The sequence below is a fragment of the Rhinatrema bivittatum genome, chromosome 4, assembly GCF_901001135.1.
Source record: "Rhinatrema bivittatum chromosome 4, aRhiBiv1.1, whole genome shotgun sequence".
Classification (NCBI taxonomy): Eukaryota; Metazoa; Chordata; class Amphibia; order Gymnophiona; family Rhinatrematidae; genus Rhinatrema; species Rhinatrema bivittatum.
In genome coordinates this window covers 311,520,136-311,537,225 of record NC_042618.1, presented here as the reverse complement: position 1 = coordinate 311,537,225, position 17,090 = coordinate 311,520,136, and the positions used below count along the sequence as shown (strand labels likewise).

The 17,090-nt window shown below is 45.0% G+C and overlaps 1 protein-coding gene across 1 annotated transcript in view; it reads right to left on the bottom strand.

Moving 5' to 3' along the window:
* Positions 1 to 17,090, bottom strand: part of LOC115090769 (myosin-16-like) — a 292,772-nt gene that overhangs the window by 216,199 nt on the left and 59,483 nt on the right. The window contains exon 4 of the mRNA XM_029600261.1: positions 11,930 to 12,020. Within this exon, the coding sequence (XP_029456121.1) occupies positions 11,930 to 12,020 (91 nt within the window). The remainder of the gene's footprint in view (positions 1 to 11,929; positions 12,021 to 17,090) is intronic.

Sequence of the window (17,090 nt, the reverse complement as noted above, 5' to 3'; positions counted from 1 at the left end):
GTATTGTTCAGGCCTCCCCCCCAGGCCATGTCAGGAGGCCAGGCAATAGAAGCTCTTGGCTCTACAGGCCATGTTGGGATGTGATTGAGATCAGAAGGAGCAGCAGCTCTTCATTCTTGAAGTCTGTACTGGGAGTTGATGGCAGTTCTTCTTTAGCTGCAGTAGGATGGGAGTGGTGGAAGTGATGGTGCACAGTAGTAAACAGTGCCCTGTGTGACTGCACTGGTTGCACACCACAAAAAGCCAGCTCTGTCCCTTAATCTCCTTGGGTTCAACATCCTCATGCGCCAGCTCATTATTCTTAAGTTTGTTCACTTTTTCACTGTAGGCATCCTATTAAGTAAATAACTTGAATCAAACTAAAGTTTATCTGGTTCAAGCTTATCTTCAAAGTTTATACACATTTGTAATGGTGGCATATAACTTTATATCAGGCCAGAACTACAAACCCATCCTTGAACAAGACACTGAGATGGGAAGGGAAGGGCAAAGGGTGTATTTTACTAGTAGAAATTAAGAGCAAGAAGAATACAATTAATACAGAGTTGGTGCATCCACTAGGCAAACGTGGAAATCACCTAGAGCACCAAATCTCTGGGGGTGGCAAACTTCCACCAGCACCAGGCCCCTGGACTGTCATAGATGCACATCTTGCTGGTCAGCAAAGAAAAGAAAGAAGCCCCATGTCCCCTGGCACAGCCTATCCCACTGGCAGCTGAAGAGGAAGAAGAGGCCCCATGGCCACTCAGAAGCTCATCTCACTGGTGGCTGAAGAAAAAGTCCCTGGGTCACTGGTGGAACCTAATGTGAGTGAGAATGTACAATATGTGAGAGAGAAAAGAAGTATGTGTGTGTGTGTGTGTGTGTGTGTGTGTGTGTGTGTGTGTGTGTGTGTGTGTGTGTGTGTGTGAATGAGAGACATAGTGTGAGTGAGAGGAGGGAGAGAGTTAGTACGAGTGAGAAAGAAAGTGTGGACAATGACTGAAAGTATAAGCATGCATGAGTGTGTGAGTGAGATTGTGTGTGAGTAAGAGAGCATGTGTGTGAGTATATGTACTGTGGGACAGCAGGAGTGAGTGTGTGTGAATGTGTGTGAGAGAGAGAGAATAACATGTGTTAGAAAATGTGTTTATATGAGAGATAGGAGAAAGTATGTGCATCTTCCTTCCCCCAACCCCAGACAAATCTATGACAATCTCAGGTTGACTGGAAATCAAAGGTTCCAAGCATAGAGAATGGAAGGATTTTTTAATCCTTATTAGTTTTAATTATTGGGTGTTATATGATGTCTTCTGTTTTGAAATATTATATTGGTGACTGGAAATTTAAAAGAATTATATGAGTTTTTAATTACACTGGGCAACAATGAAAGTGTTACTGACCTAAAAAGGTCCTACTCTGTAGTATCTTGATGTGCTGAACACGAATATGACCATGAAACGTTTTTATTGGCTCTCGTTTTGAAGATATTTAATATAGTTCACTTTCTATGTTTAGTCATGTAAATTTATCCAGTAGGACTGTAAATAAGCCTAGAATGATGTAATATTGCATCATATTGCATAATACCATCATGCACACATCATCCAGAGTTTATTACATCATTTTCTGATGCAATGCAGTTCTACTGCCATGCTGCTGCTGAGTAAGCTGACGTCAGCAGTGTACTATATGAAGCCCAGTCAGAAAGGGTGAGCATTTGAAATATTCATGCTGGCTGACTACTGCTGGACACTCCGCAGAGATGCTCCCGAACAGGTGTACAAGAGACAAGCAAAGAAATCTAAGACGTAGTCTATGACTTCATTTTTCAAACGGTATTAACCGTAGGTCTCCTACTATTGGCATACAATTCAAGATGTAATTATATTATTGCATATTACAAAAAAACTAGAGCCAATTTAGCATTTTCACAGTCACATTCGTGTTTAGCACATGGAAATGTATAAGAATTGACTAATTTCATTTCCGTAACATGACTTTTGTGAAAATCTGTTGCCCAGTGAGCTATTGGCATACAGTTCAAGATGTAATTATATTATTGCATATTACAAAAAAACTAGAGCCAATTTAGCATTTTCACAGTCACATTCGTGTTTAGCACATGGAAATGTATAAGAATTGACTAATTTCATTTCCGTAACATGACTTTTGTGAAAATGTGTTGCCCAGTGTTATTAGATGTTCGATTCATCAGCTGTTTTGAAATATGTATTCTTTTTATTAGTATGATATTATTATTATGATGGTTTTATATTTTTTTTATTTTATTATTTGATGTTTTATACATTTATTTCCATTGTTGCACTGAATATAGTCTGGCTTGTTGCAGTTTCCAGTTCAGTTTTTGACTGCATGCTTCTATTCATACATTATGGTTTCTTTATTTTGTATTTGGTGAGGGTCTTTGTGTTCTGCATAAAAGAGAGAAAAATAAAGTGGAACATCGAGCGGCTAGGAACCGGCACGGGGGGAAAGACCGGTGGGAAGGGAAGATCCCTCCCTCCCTCCCTTGACCTGCCCACCTCCCTCCCCCCACCCATCGGAAGCAGGGTTGGCAAATTTAAATCACCAGCAAGTGCTGGAGGCAAATAAGAAGCCTGCACAGCTGCCTTCCCCCTTCAACAGATCAACAGAACATCAGCGTGAGAGGTGAGGAGGCTCTCCCCCTCCTTAAAAGAGAGAGAAAAAAGTGGAACATTGAGCGCCTAGGAACCGGCGTGAGGGGAAGGACTGGCACGAGGGGAAGATCCCTCCCTCCCTCCCTCCCTCGACCCGCCCACCTCCCAAATCCCACCCAGAAGTGCTTGCGTGCAACAAAGCACCTTGCCCCTTTATGTGCCCCTTCGTGCATGCCTGAAGTCACAATTGAACACTGCAATAAAAACTCATTTGCAAAAGAATCATCATAACTATAAAATTCTCCATGACAGAAACTCTATTGCTATAGAAACTGAACAACAATTCAAACAACATTATCACTGAAAATAATTAACATTGGTCTGATATACAGCCCTCCTGGAACACTCCAAAAAGATTGCTCACCTTTAATTGAAATTTTCACCAAATCTTTCCCAAACCCAGAATCAACTATAATTGTAGGAGACTTCAACCTTCATGTAGATAAATTATACAAAACCAATTTATGCGAAATGTTCCTGGATACAATGGAAGCTATGGGATGGACACAATTTGTAAACAAGCCAACACACAAATCTGGCCACATCCTTGACCTCATATTTGCAAATCAAAAGAACTGCCAAATCAAATTAACACATACAATTATACCATGGTCAGACCACTAATTAATTAAAGCAAATATTACTCTACAAATCCCAGAACAATCAAATAAAAAAAAAATAGTCAAACAATCAAATACCAGAAAAATTCAGAACGCGAAATTCTTCAAGAACACTTAAAAAATAAATTATCTGAATCAGATTTAGAAAATGCCTCATCTCCATTTGAACTCTAGCAAAAGATTATAAAGGAAATAGCTGATGATATGTCCAGAACAAGAAAAAAAGCTACAAATAAAAGATCATCATTCAAAACATAAAAAATCATGGTACAATGAAGAGTTACGATGAAATAAACAAATCCTGAGAAAATACGAGAAAGAATGGAGAAAAAAAACAACAGAATACTTAATAAAATATAAATCACAACTAACTAAATATTGAAAACTTATTAATAATACAAAAAAATACTACGCTAACCAAATTCATGATGTAATCTTCAACTCTAAACTTCTATTTGAAACAGTAAGAAACCTTATCAAGGACCCATCCTGCCAACACCAATGACTTCACAAAAACATCTTGTAATGAGTGTGCATCCTCCTTATTGCATAAAATAAATACTCTCAAATCTCAATTCCCCAATAACCAACAACTGTTCTGGATCTGAAGGAGGGAACGCTCCCCATTGTGGAACGAGTGGGGTGTGCCCTTGTGGTGAGACGGAACCTCATTTGGGAAAGACTGGAACTGAAGAGAGAAGACAAGACATGGTGAGCAAGGTCCCTCAGGCGCCCTACACAGCCCGTAGGCTGGGTCGCGGACCACACTGTCCTCCACGCACCCTACACAGCCGGACAGCTGGTTGCGGACCACGAGAGCAGCGGGCAAGCTCTGGATACAACACAGGCCAGGAACGAGGTGTACCCCTTGGATCCTCCGGAGTCGGAACAGAAACAGTCTCTTTATTAAAAAATGGAACTTGGAATCTGGAACTCCGGCTTTAAAATCAAGGAACCTCCGGAGGCACAGGTTGCCCATGACTTGGGACATCAGGACTCAGACATCAGGATTCGGACATCAGGAACGAAGATGCCAGGCAGAAGCAGGATGCAGAGAAGTCCAAGGAGGAGAAGCTCCCAGGAGGACTAGCTCCTTACTAAGGCGAGGAGTGAATGAAGTCTGAACCCTTTTGTAGGGCTCTGCAGGAAAAGCCCAGGGAGGTGTCCGAGGAGGGCCACACCTGCACTAGCCCTTTAAGTAATGAACAGAGGCGTGGGCTCACACCTTAGGAGGGACAGGAACAGGAAGCAGGACCCTGGACAGCGGCATCCCTGCCACAATGTGGAGAGCAGGAGCTGAGCTAGGCCGCAGGTCAGGCCCCAAGGCTGGAGGTGGCATCCGAGCTGCATGAAGGCATCTGGGGGCGGCTCCCTGCCACGGCGAGACCGGGGAAGAGGCCCCTCCGGGCCACGGAGCGGTGATGACATTGGTGGCTCCAGGCTGCAAAGAAGGAGCTGAAGTCCGCGGCTCCTGCCACGGTGAAGAGGAGTCTAGTAGTGGCAAGATGGCGTCCTCCTGGCTGCGGAAAGAAGAGGGCCGGTTGGCGACGGCTCCTGCCGCAAAGGTAAGCACCTGCTCGTGGCTAGGCCCACGAGCAGGAGAGCAACAACTTAATAAACCTGAAACCAATTCTATCCAACAAAAATGGACTTCTTTTGAAACAGTATTCAAGCTTGAAGAGCAACAGATAATTAATAAATTAAACCTGCTACCCACCCACTTGATTCTATCCCTGCAAATACTCTCAAAAAAATAAACAACATTATAACACGAATAATCACAAAAATTATAAATCATTCACTGTCACATGGAATAGTTCTCAAGATGGCCAAACAAGCTGTTGTTAAACCAACCTTAAAAAACAAATCTTGAAGAACAGTTGACTGGGAAAACTATAGACCAATTTAAAATTTGCCTTTCATCTCTAAAATATTAGAAAAGGCTACATTACATCAATTAGAAAATCACCTTGATGCAACAAAATTCTATTCCTAAACCAATTTGGCTTTAGAAAAAAAAACATTCAACTCAAACTCTGCTGATATCTTTAACTGGCAACATCCTAAAAGCATTCGACCATAATGAATCATACCTACTGATCCTAATAGACTTAAAAGCAGCATTTGATAGAGTTGACCATACTCCACTCTGCAAACAATTAAATAAAACTGGAATCGGTGGAATATTTTACAAATGGTTTCTTCCTTCCTAGATAACAGAACTTTCCAAGTAAAATTAGGCAACAAAATGTCAGACACTATTGCGGTTGACACAGGGGTTCCATAAGGCTCAGCACTATCGGCAATCCTGTTCAACATAAGAACATAAGAAAACATAAGAAAATGCCATACTGGGTCAGACCAAGGGTCCATCAAGCCCAGCATCCTGTTTCCAAGAGTGGCCAATCCAGGCCATAAGAACCTGGCAAGTACCCAAAAACTAAGTCTATTCCATGTTACCATTGCTAATGGCTAGGGATGTGAATCGTATTTCGGATGATTGAAAATATCGTACGATATTTTCAAAATCGTCAGAAATAGGAGGCTCCCCGAAACCGATAGGAAAACCCCAAGATATTGTTCGTGGGGTTCTCTTATCGTCCAAAACCCACTTGAAGTGGGTTTTGGACGTTTCTCAACACCGCCACTTCTATTGAAGAATTCAATGACGTTTCCAGCAGCCCTACCCATTGCTGCTGATATTCATCCGCCTTCAATGTTCACCTTGGCTCGAAGGCGCTCAACACCAAATAACTGTATTCACGGATCATATTACCTTAGAGTATCTCTGTTATGCTCTTTCCTTTTGGAGGATGTGCCTGATGAGCCACAGCACATATTGACCGGAAGAAGATTCTCTTGGTAACTACCCAGTCCGTATCCGCTGGCAACGCCATCAATGCTCATCCAGCAATATGTACTGTACTGTCACCATTTGAAGTGGTTCTTGGACGTTCCCTAACACTGCCACTTCCACTGAAGCAGTCAGTGACATCCCCAGCAGCTCAAGCCATTACTGATGATTTCCATAGACTGTGGCTTCAGACCAAGGACATGCTAATTAAGCGAGTGACCATGCTAAGAAGTACTACGATGCGCTCCTTGCGCAAGCTCCAGTCTTCAAGCCAGGAGACAAGGTCTGGTTGTCGACCCAGCACTTCAGATTCAGTCTGCTCTCCTCTTGGTTTGCTCCTCACCACGTGGGTCCATACCCAGTTCTTCAACATATTGGCAAAGTCACTACTGTCTGAAGCTACCACCTGGTCTTGCTATCCATAACGCATTCCACATTTCATTTTTTGAAACCATCTATACTCAGCGAATTGTCTTCCAAATTTCAAGATCCACCTGTCATCTTGCAGTGCTCCCTCCATGTGACAGGGGCCGGCCAATGGCACGGATACCCTGTCACATGGTAAGGGCAAAGGGCCATCTGCGCCATTTTGATTAGTACTATAAAGAGATATTCCTGAAGAAAATGGAGGGTGGGAGACTCACTGAGACCTCATAAATGGTATGCCCAATATTTAGGCTTGATGAGAGCTTATAGTGGCGTAAGCTTCTCTACGGTATAATCATAGGTCTCAATGAGCTAAATTTAGCGGGACGCTTATGGAAACGGCTGCCCCAATGCACTAATAATCTCCAGAGTGCTGAAAAAGTTGTACTTAACTTGTAACTTCGAAATCCGATGTCACGTAGACAAAAGCTGGTGATGGAGATGGTAAGATGGTAAAGTCCGACTTCTTTCCGACACGACGTGTTTCGGAGGGGAAACCTCCTTCCTCAGGGGGTCGGATACCGCTATTCCCTGCTTCAGTCTCTTGCCGAAAACACTTGACTTTGTGTATGCGATGCACTGACTTAAATGCTGTTCTGAACGGCGTCTCTATTACGTTCTTAACAGGATGCTGAAGTCAATCGCTGTGCTTTGGATGCACTATCGGCCTTTTTGATTAGTGGCAGCCGACGGCCTGAGAGTGGGAGATCACTCCCGGGACCCCCACTGGACCACCAGGTACCTGTGAAAAGTTTTTTGGGGGGTCAGGAGGATGGGGGAAGCTAAGGGATTAGTTTTAAAGGGTCGGGGTGGGTTTAGGGATTATTTTTGTGTGCTGTTTTTCCTGCCCTCCCCCAAAATGATAAGAGAACCCCATGAACAATATCGTGGGATTTTCCTATCAGTTTCGGGGAGCCCCCAATTTCTGACGATTTTGAAAATATTGTACGATATTTTCAATCGTCCGAAATACGATTCACATCCCTAGTTGTCCCCTCCAGGTGGCCCTGGAATGGAATGGTGAATCCTTCGCAGAAACCTTGGACAACCTTGTATGTCTCTGCACTTGGAGTACCGGTCCAACCAAGGGATCATAGCCGACAGGTCAATGGGTGATGGTGCTTTGCCAAATTGCTGGTACCTATCTCCCTTTTCCATTACTCCCTCCCATTGGTTTCTTGGAGCATTTCATGACTGGGTGATGCACGGTGCAGGATGAACAAATTTGCTTGAACTTGAAAACTTGGAAACTGCATGCCGATCTGTTGTACCACCAGCAGATGTTATCGTGAACCTGTGCTGCCCCTGAGGCCTGAGTGGTAGATGATGACATCCTCAGTGCCTGTGTGCATGTTCGCGCATCGCTTGCCTTGCGTGTCATCTGCTTCAAACACAGGCTGATATCTTGCCTCTTCCAGGACATGAAACAATTTTCTTCCATCTTGTCCCAAAATCTCTTGTCATAATTCAGCTATGCCCAGCCATCATATCCCCTGTAAGCCTCAAGGATGTTATCTGTGTAGCTCAGCATGGGTCCATACTGAGAGGGGTCATCATGCCCTACAATGCTTATCATATACAGGAAGGCACGGGTCCAATTGATGATGTTCCTGGGGACTCTTCTGTCAGCACTGTGTGTGGCACCCTCATCCTTTGCTGTCTTCCTTGTGCCCCTCTGACGCCTTCCCTCCATGATTCAAAATATGTCAATGTAAGATCACTTTCTAATCTTCCTGCAAAGGGCTCTGGGAATGCCACAATTTGGATAAAGTGCTAAGCACTGGCAGACTTCTGGATGCCTCACCGGTTCTAGCTGCTGGGCAGTGAGGGTTAAGATCAGCCGCTGAGTCCGAGTCAGATGTTTCCAAGGAGCTACCACTTGTCCCAAAACTGACCCTAAGCTTGCACTTGGCCTTACGCTTTTTTTGCATGCCGTCTTTTCGCCCTCAGCATGCGCGCTACCCTCCCCACACACGCTACCTTCGGCATCCCCCCTTGACTCATCCTTGACGGCTTCACTGTTCTGGTCTGCCAGGTTCATGTTGCCGTGACTACAGCGGGAATCTGTAGCTTAAGCTGTGTTCCCGGGTCCTTTTGGGCATCTGGTCCGACTTGTGATACGCCCATCATCCTTGGATGCCTTGGAACCTTCTGGACCCCTGGGACAAGTGGTAGCTCCTTGGATACATCTGTGCCACCTTCTGCCACACCAGTGCTGCTCGAACCGGAATGTGGAACTTCATGTGCTGTCTGCCCTTGGCAGTGTGAGAAGCTGGTTGTGGGGATGGAAGCTGACCAATTGTTATAATCTGGTATGGTTGTGGACCCTAGATCGTAGTGAGATCTGACTCCATGCATAGGGAGGAGCCCTGTGGGGACTCACTATGATAGGCGTGGCCTCAGCTGAGACGGACACAGATGTAAGAGACTTTATTATATTGGAAAAGTAGGTAGTACCCACAGCGTTGAGAGAAAACACAGTCCAGAGTAGTAAGGCTGCTCAATGATGATATCCCTGGTAGTAGCCCGCAGAGTGGAGTACCCCAGGAAATTCCTCTCTTGATGACACACCTCTCAGGGTAAATCCGTTAGTGGCCCGCAGGAGGTCAGCAGAGCAATGTAGATGATGGTACTCACTCCGTAGTGTAGAAAGGTAGCTGGGATGAGCAAGGTAGTGGCCTGAGGCATGGGGTACATCACCAGTTCAGTCAGCAAGATGGTAGAAGCGAGAATAGCACTCACAAGGCTGAACAGGCAGGATCCCAAACAAGGATAAATGGATTCTCCAGGCAGGAAGGCCCTCCGAGGAGTGGATAGCCAGAACGTAACAAGGCCCATGAGGAGCAGGTACCTAAGGCGTTCTAACTCCAGGAGTTCAGGAACCAGTTCAGAGTAGTGAAACGAAGCATCTCCAAAGGAGTGGAATAAGCAGGAAGGAAGTCGTTGCTAACTCATAGGAAGCATAGGCTGGATGGTATAAATACACTTGGCGAGTGACGTCATGCGAAGGGGACAACCCTTAGGTGTCTGCCATGACATGAATAAGAGAGGGCCTGGCGCAGTAATCCCCGATTCAAGATGGCGGACGGGATCGCCCACGCCGTCCCGGGGAAGGCGACGTTTGCAGGCTGAGGCCGCCATGGCTCTGAGAATTGCTGGTGCAGGGAAAGGAGAGGTGAGCAGCAAAGGTCGCAGCCATCTGCGACCGACGGGCGCAACACCAATGTCCTCATGGTGGGGGGTATGGCTAAGGACTACCAAAGCCGCTGGATAATGGGAAACCCCAGTGCATTGCTCCACTGTTGGGACAAATGGCAGGGCCCCATCCAGTGGCTGAGCCAGGCATACAGAGGACCCAAGCTGCTCCCTGCTGCCATGCTGAGTTATCATAGTTCATGTATGTTGTATGGCCATAGGCATGACCCTATCCTCCGTATCCTGATTGCAAGTGTGGGTCCCCAAGGGCCGACCATGTGCCATCTGTACTTGTATATTTTTTCACAATTTATACGGAGAAAAATAGAAAAATTTTACGTGGAAAAGGTAGATGACGTGATTCAATAGTGCTAAAGACATGAGAGGGGTTGTAGCCCTGTAAGGGCAAGAGCCCATGAGACTGGGAGCACTTTCATAATCTGATACCATTTCCCGTAACTTTATTAACAAATGTTAGTTGTAGAATGTTTATAAACTAATTTTCTGCTTGTTAGCAGTAGTCCTCAAGGGATTTTTTTGTTGTTTTTTTTGTTGTTCCATCTGTACTTGTGCCATTCCCGAAACCACTCCCAAGTGCTGGCTTGTGCTCTGCAGGCCTTCTGGCTGTGCACTTCCATGGGGGCTCTGATGAACATTAGAAGAGACCAAAGCCACCACAGAGTGACCTGCTGCTGGCCATGTACTGCATGCGCCATTATCATCGGTGTATCCATAGCCGTGTTCTGAATCTGCGAGGTCTCCTATTCCCCCTGATTAACCGTCTGATGACCTGCTACCAGTTGGTTTTCATGGCTGTTTTCACTGCCTCCCTCCTGCGCCATCTCTACATTGGTCCCTCTTCCCTCATCAAGGTGGTTGCCTCTGCTGCAGCTGACTAGCTGTTTCCCCTTTCTCCCCCGCCTGGACTTGGCTCGGACCCTCCCTGCGAGGGTCACTCCCATAGGTGTTTCATAATTAGCTCCTGGACGCAAGTACTGTTCTTGCCTTAGGTCTGCCATATTCGCCACATATGGAAGGGGATGTTAATGCCGAATCTGTAGGCCGACTGAGCCTTCTAATTTGTGGCCAAATGCCTCTGCGTCTCAGCCCTTTCCCCGCTGCTGACCTCGAGGACAGCTGAAAAGCTACCAGGCTACGGCAAGATCCTACCTGCAAAACTCCTCCCCCCCCAATGCACATGGTAACAATCCTAAGCCATCTCGAGAAGTCCTCACCTCCTTCTGGCGTGGTCTGACCATGTGGAGGCCCTCTGATCACTGCCTCTTCACTGTGTACCCGGCTGAAGTGGCGTGGGAGCAATGCCAACCCCAGGGAGCCCAAATAAATGAGCCATGTGATTCTCCTGGCTGTCTCAATCCCGCCACTCAATCTTTTTTTTTTTGGGCTGCCGCTGTCTTGGTTTGTCATGGTCCGAATCAGGCTACATGTGAAACAGCAGAAAGGATTTGAACCTACGAATGCTGCATGTCACAGTAGGCTCTAAGCTCACCCAGCCACCTCTCAGCTGGTAAAGCTGGCCAGGAACAAAGAGGCCGAATGCACCTCGATCGCGGCCCTTTAAACGGGCCGTGATGTCATCAGCCTGCGACTGCTCTCTCCCCTCCTCCTCACCCGGCCTCGTCATTGGCGAGTCATTGGAGGGGGGAAGGAGGGAGGAGAGAGAGCCACATTGGGGCTCCCGTCGCCCCCACGCAGTTGCCGAAGTCCCCCGCCAGCCAACCGTAACTGGGCCGCCACCCACGACGTGCGGTTACAGGTGAGCTCCGGGCATGGGGCCACAGTCCCACGTATAAACATTATCCACTGCACACCTCATATACAGTTACAGCTGAAGCACAATGTGAAACATTACACTGCACCCCCCTGTATAAATGCACTGTGAAACCGTATACACCATACACCCTACATACTGTATAGCAGAAGCATGCTATGAAACATCATACACACTGCACACCCAGTACATTGTATATTTTGATGCACTATGAAACATTACACAGCCCCATGCACTGTAACAGCTGATGCTTAGGGTTCCAGAACTCACCTTCTTCTAAGTGATCCCTGTTCCTGATGTTTTATATTCTAAGCACCATTTCTGACCTGATGTCTTTTATGTTCTAAACCTTACCCCTTACCTGATATTCCTTGGATTTGTTTTGTAGCTCAGCAATCAGCAATTTTTCTTCCTCTAGTTTCGAATTCATGGCACCAGTGTCAGAGTCCTTCCTGTTAAGATTCAAAATGAATCACTGACATTTGGGTTTCTCCTGAAGTTAAATTTAAAATATTTTCTCTTCTGTTGAGTCTTGTATTCATTTTTAATTGTGATTTTGATTATGTTATGTTCAGTTGTTATCCATCGAGTGCACAGGATATAAATTAATTTAATAAAGCTAAATAAATAAGCAAAAGGCAAGATGCAGAAATAAAAGCCAATTATTAGTCAATACTGGACTTCATATATAGAAATAATTTTGTCTTGTGGATAGTATATTGTTTAATTATTCCAGTTATATTCATAACCAAATGTTAAAAAACAAACCTAGGTAACTTTAAAAAAATGTTAGCTAATTACAAATGTATTAATTTAGTCTGCTGTAAAGGTATCTTCTGCAATAGCTGCTGTCCTTCCTTTGTGCTGTGTTTAAATGGATTGCACAGTACATTTCCTAAAAAAAAAAAAAAGTGAGAAAAGAGTGGCAATACTTTGCTTGATTTTCTTCTTTTGTCTTCCAGGAAGCTCTTTTTCTCTTCCTCTGTTCTTTCACTTATGTCATCTCAGCCTTCTCTTTCTCTGTTCTCTTCTTTCACATCTCTTATTTCCCAGTTTTTCCCCTTTCTCTTTCCATGAGTGTTTGATTCTCTTGCCCTGACTCCCCATCTCCCTGTCTGCTGCAGAGCAGTAAAGGAGCATGCACACTCCGGCCTTTGCTGAGGCAAACCATAATTGTGGAGTTTTAATGAATAGATTCCAGCAAGACCAGTCCTCTAAACTACAGCAAAGCATGTAAATAAAGCTATCTTTTACGAGCTACTCTTTGACATACCTGCCTCAGTACTTCTTTAATACTATAGAATTCTTCAACCTCTTTTTTTTTTTTTCTCGTCTCTACATGTCACGTCTTCAAAGAACTAAAGACCTGACCTTCTCTTCCCCTGCATTCCATGTGCTTACCTGTGGGAGGGATCAGTGTTACATTACAAAGCAACCTACCTAGTTCCAAGGTGTTCAGGCTCACACAGTAGAGGTTTCTGAAATCTGCTTCTGAGTGTGAGCTGATATTTTATCTATATTCCACCCAGAGAGTAGAGCTTGGGCCGTGCTATAAGTACAGCGTGCAGTTCCTTAGCCCCTGTTGGGAGGGTCAAGAGCAAACAGCTGGTTTTGCTTTAGGATAATGTTCCTGTAACTCTGAAGAGCTGGCCTTTCTTCAGGTCACATACCAGGGAGCTCAGCATCCTCAGGGTGTTTAGTGTTCAGGATTCTTCACAGCTGTCCATACAAGAAGTTCCAGCATGTCCCTGACTCCCACTGTTATTACAGGTAAGACAGTAGTCAATAGATGAAATAATCCCAGACCTGACTTTCTGCAATTGATAGAAAGGGCTAAGGGGCAACTTTCAAACAGCCCATGCAGTTACCAAGTATGAGGGAGCAGTGGCATAGCCAAAACTGTCTTTTTGGGTGGGCCCAAGGTTAACAAGGGATACAGGTCTGAACCCTAATTGTTTTCTTCTTATTGATAAATAATGCCTTAGCATGCACCATACAATGGGTTCCTAAGTAGTCTATAACAGCCCTCATGCATCATGAGTGAAACTTTTTAGAATATTTTAACTCTATTATTTCAAGCACTTACTAATATTAAAAATTCCTTATTAATGTATTCATTTATTTTATATGTTTTGCAAATTATAAATACAAAGGATTATCAAGTAAAAAGCAAAGAATACAAACATCAGATCCAATCAATCATGCCATAAAACAAATTGAGAAATTACTACTTACCTGATAATTTCCTTTTCCTTAGGGTAGATAGATGGATTCAGTACCAGTGGGTTATGCACCTCTACTAGCAGATAGAGATGGAGCAAACTGACTTCACAATATATATACTCCTGCAGGGACATCAGCCTGCCAGTATTCTCTACAAAAGCCAGCTGTGGACAGACTAGCAAAAACTTGATTAATAACAGATAACCATTTCTGTACTCAACCAATAGGAAACACTGAACTCAGGCAAATAATGTATGAACACTAATCTAGGGACTGGGTGAACATTTACCAGTAATCCCTAGAACACAGCTAAGGGCAGGAAGCTGAATCTATCTACCCTAAGGAAAAGGAAATTATCATGTAAGCAGTATGGTAATTTCTCATTCCCTAGCATGTAGATAAATGGATTCAGTACCAGTTGGATATACCAAAGCTACTCCAGAATAGGGTGGGAGGCTGCCCGCAGTCTAGTCAAAACTGCATGTACAAAGGCTGCAGCCTCCTGGGTGATAATACCCGGAAAAGGTGTATAAGGAGGATTACGTTGCAGCTCGGCAAATGTTGACAGGACACAACAATCTAAGCTCTGCCCATGAAACTGCCTGAGCCTTAGTGGAATGAGCTCTAACCTGACTAGGCAATGGCTTTTCAGCGGGCAAATACGCAGCAGTGATTACCTCCTTAATCCAATGAGCTATTGTAGCCCATGAAGCCGGCTTGCCCTGTTTCCCTCCACCATGAAGGACAAACAGGCGATCTGTCTTTTAGAAAGGTTTAGAAACTTCCAAATATCACATGACATGTCTCTTGACATCCAAGGAGCGCAACAGGCGATATTCCTCTGCAACGTTTTCCTTATCCAGGGATGGCAAGGAAAAGGACTGATTCAAATGAAAATCCAAAACCACTTTAAGAAAGAAGGAAGGAACAGTATGCAGTTGTATTGTCCCTGGAGTCACCCAAAGGAATGGCTCCTGGGAAGTCAAGGCCTGCAGCTCGGAAATTTGATGCTCGTCAAGAAATCCAACACCGAATTAAGACTCCACAAAGGAACCGGTAACCATAAAGGAGACAAAGATGTTTCACTCCTCTCAAGAAACGGGCTCCAATTGGATGAGCTGATAAGGATTCACCATTCACCTGACCCCTTAAACAGGCAAGAGCCACTACCTTTACCTTCTAGGAATTAAAGGGCAAACCTTTAATCAATCCATCCTGCAAAAATTCCAAAATGAGCGGGATCTTAACTGAACAAGGAAGCATTCCTTGATCTTCACACCAAGCCTCACTCGCCAAACCCACACATACACTAAGGAATTGGAGAACTTTCTTGCACATAGTAATATGGAAATTACTGCAGAAGAGTATCTACGTTTCAGCAAGTGAGCCCTCTCAAGGGCCAGACCGTAAGACAAAACCGAGTCGGATCTTTGTGAAGAACAGGTCCCTGCCACAACAGATTCCTGTGCGCCAGCAGCCAGACAGAGGAGTCCACTAGGAACCGCCGCAAATCCGCTTACCGTGATCTCCTGAACCAATCTAGTGCCATCAGAAATACCAGCCCTTGGTGACGCTCAACCCTCTGAATCAGTCTGCCCAGCATGGGCCACAGAAGAAAGATATACATCAACTTGTCTTCCAGCCATGCCTGCATGAGAGCATCGATGCCCAACAACTTCGGATCTCTCCTGCGACTGAAGAATCAAGGAACCTTTGCATTGTGAAAAGTTGTCAGCAGGTCGAGAAACAGAAGGCCCCAGCAATCTACTATTAACTGAAATGCCTTGTCTGACAATACCCATTCTCCTGGGTCCAGACTTTACCTGCTGAGAAAGTCTGTTCTCACATTGTCTTTTCCTTTTATGTGTGAGGCTGAGATCATCTGAAGGTGCACTTCCACCCTTACCGTAAGTTGATCTATCTCCTGTGACACTTGCTGGCTCTTGGTTCCTCCTTGCCGATTGATGTAAGCTACTGTTGTCACATTGTCCGACATTATCTGGACCGCTTGACCCTGTCTTTGAACTGCAAACATGCCAACCAGACCACCCTGGTCTTCAGGTAATTGATGTTCTAGAGAGACTCCTCTGCACTCCAGCGTCTTTACACTGTCATCTTCTGACAGTGAGAGCCCCAACTGTGAAGGCTCGTATCTGTCATGAGTACTAACCAGTCTGGTGAAGTTAGGGATACCCCCTTCCTTAGATGATCCGTTTGTATCCACCACAGCAATTGGGAGGAGACTTCAATGGTCAGCTGGAGCTGAATCAAGTAATCCTGAGACTGTGGGTTCCACCAAGACAGCAGGAAACATTGGAGAGGACACATTTGGGCCCATGCCCATGGCACCACTTCCAGGGCTGCTGCCATTAAACCAAGCACTTGTAGATATGACAACATGGTCAGGGAAATAGTGTTCATCAACAGATGCAGCCGTGTCATCAACTTCCGAATGCAAATTTCCAGCAGGAAAAGCTTGCCCTGCTTCATATCAAATTGAACCCTGAGATACTCCATCAACTGAACAGGCTGAAGACTGCTCTTGACCAGGTTCACCATCCAGCTGAGTTTCTGCAACAGGGAGATCACCTTGCAGATCACCAGACAGCTCTCTTCCAGAGACTTGGCATGAATCAACCAATTGTCTTGATTCGGATATATTAGGATTCCATCCTTCCTCAACTCTGCTGCCACCACCACCATTACTTGGGAAATGGCCAGACCAAAAGGCAGCACCTGAAACTGATAATGGCGTCTCAAAACCGCAAATTGTAGAAAACATTGGTGCTCTAGTTGGATGGGATAATGCTGATATGCCTCAGATAGATACAGAGAGGTCAGGAATTCCCCTGACTGTACGGTCATTATCTCCGAGTGCAATGTTTCCATGCAAAAATGAGTCACCCGCAAATTATGATTGACCCCTTTGAGATCCAGGATGGGATGAAAAGAGCCCTTTTTCTTGGGCACAATGAAATAAATGGAATATCAACCCATATTTTCTTGAAATATGGGTAGTAGAACCACAGCTCTCAGACTGAGAAGCCTTGATAATGTACACTCCACTGCCTGCTTCTTCTTCTGTGGGGAGTGGCAGGGAGACACCATGAACATGTCCCAAGGATCACTGCGAAACTCCAGTGTATATCCTTCTCGTATCACTTCCAGGACCCACTGATCTGTTGTGATTTTGATCCACCTCTGATAAAAAGGAGATAGACATCCCCCTATCTACTATTCCTGGGGGTGGGTCGGCACACCTTCATTGTGAGGCTCGGGAGGTTCCACTACCCGAGCCC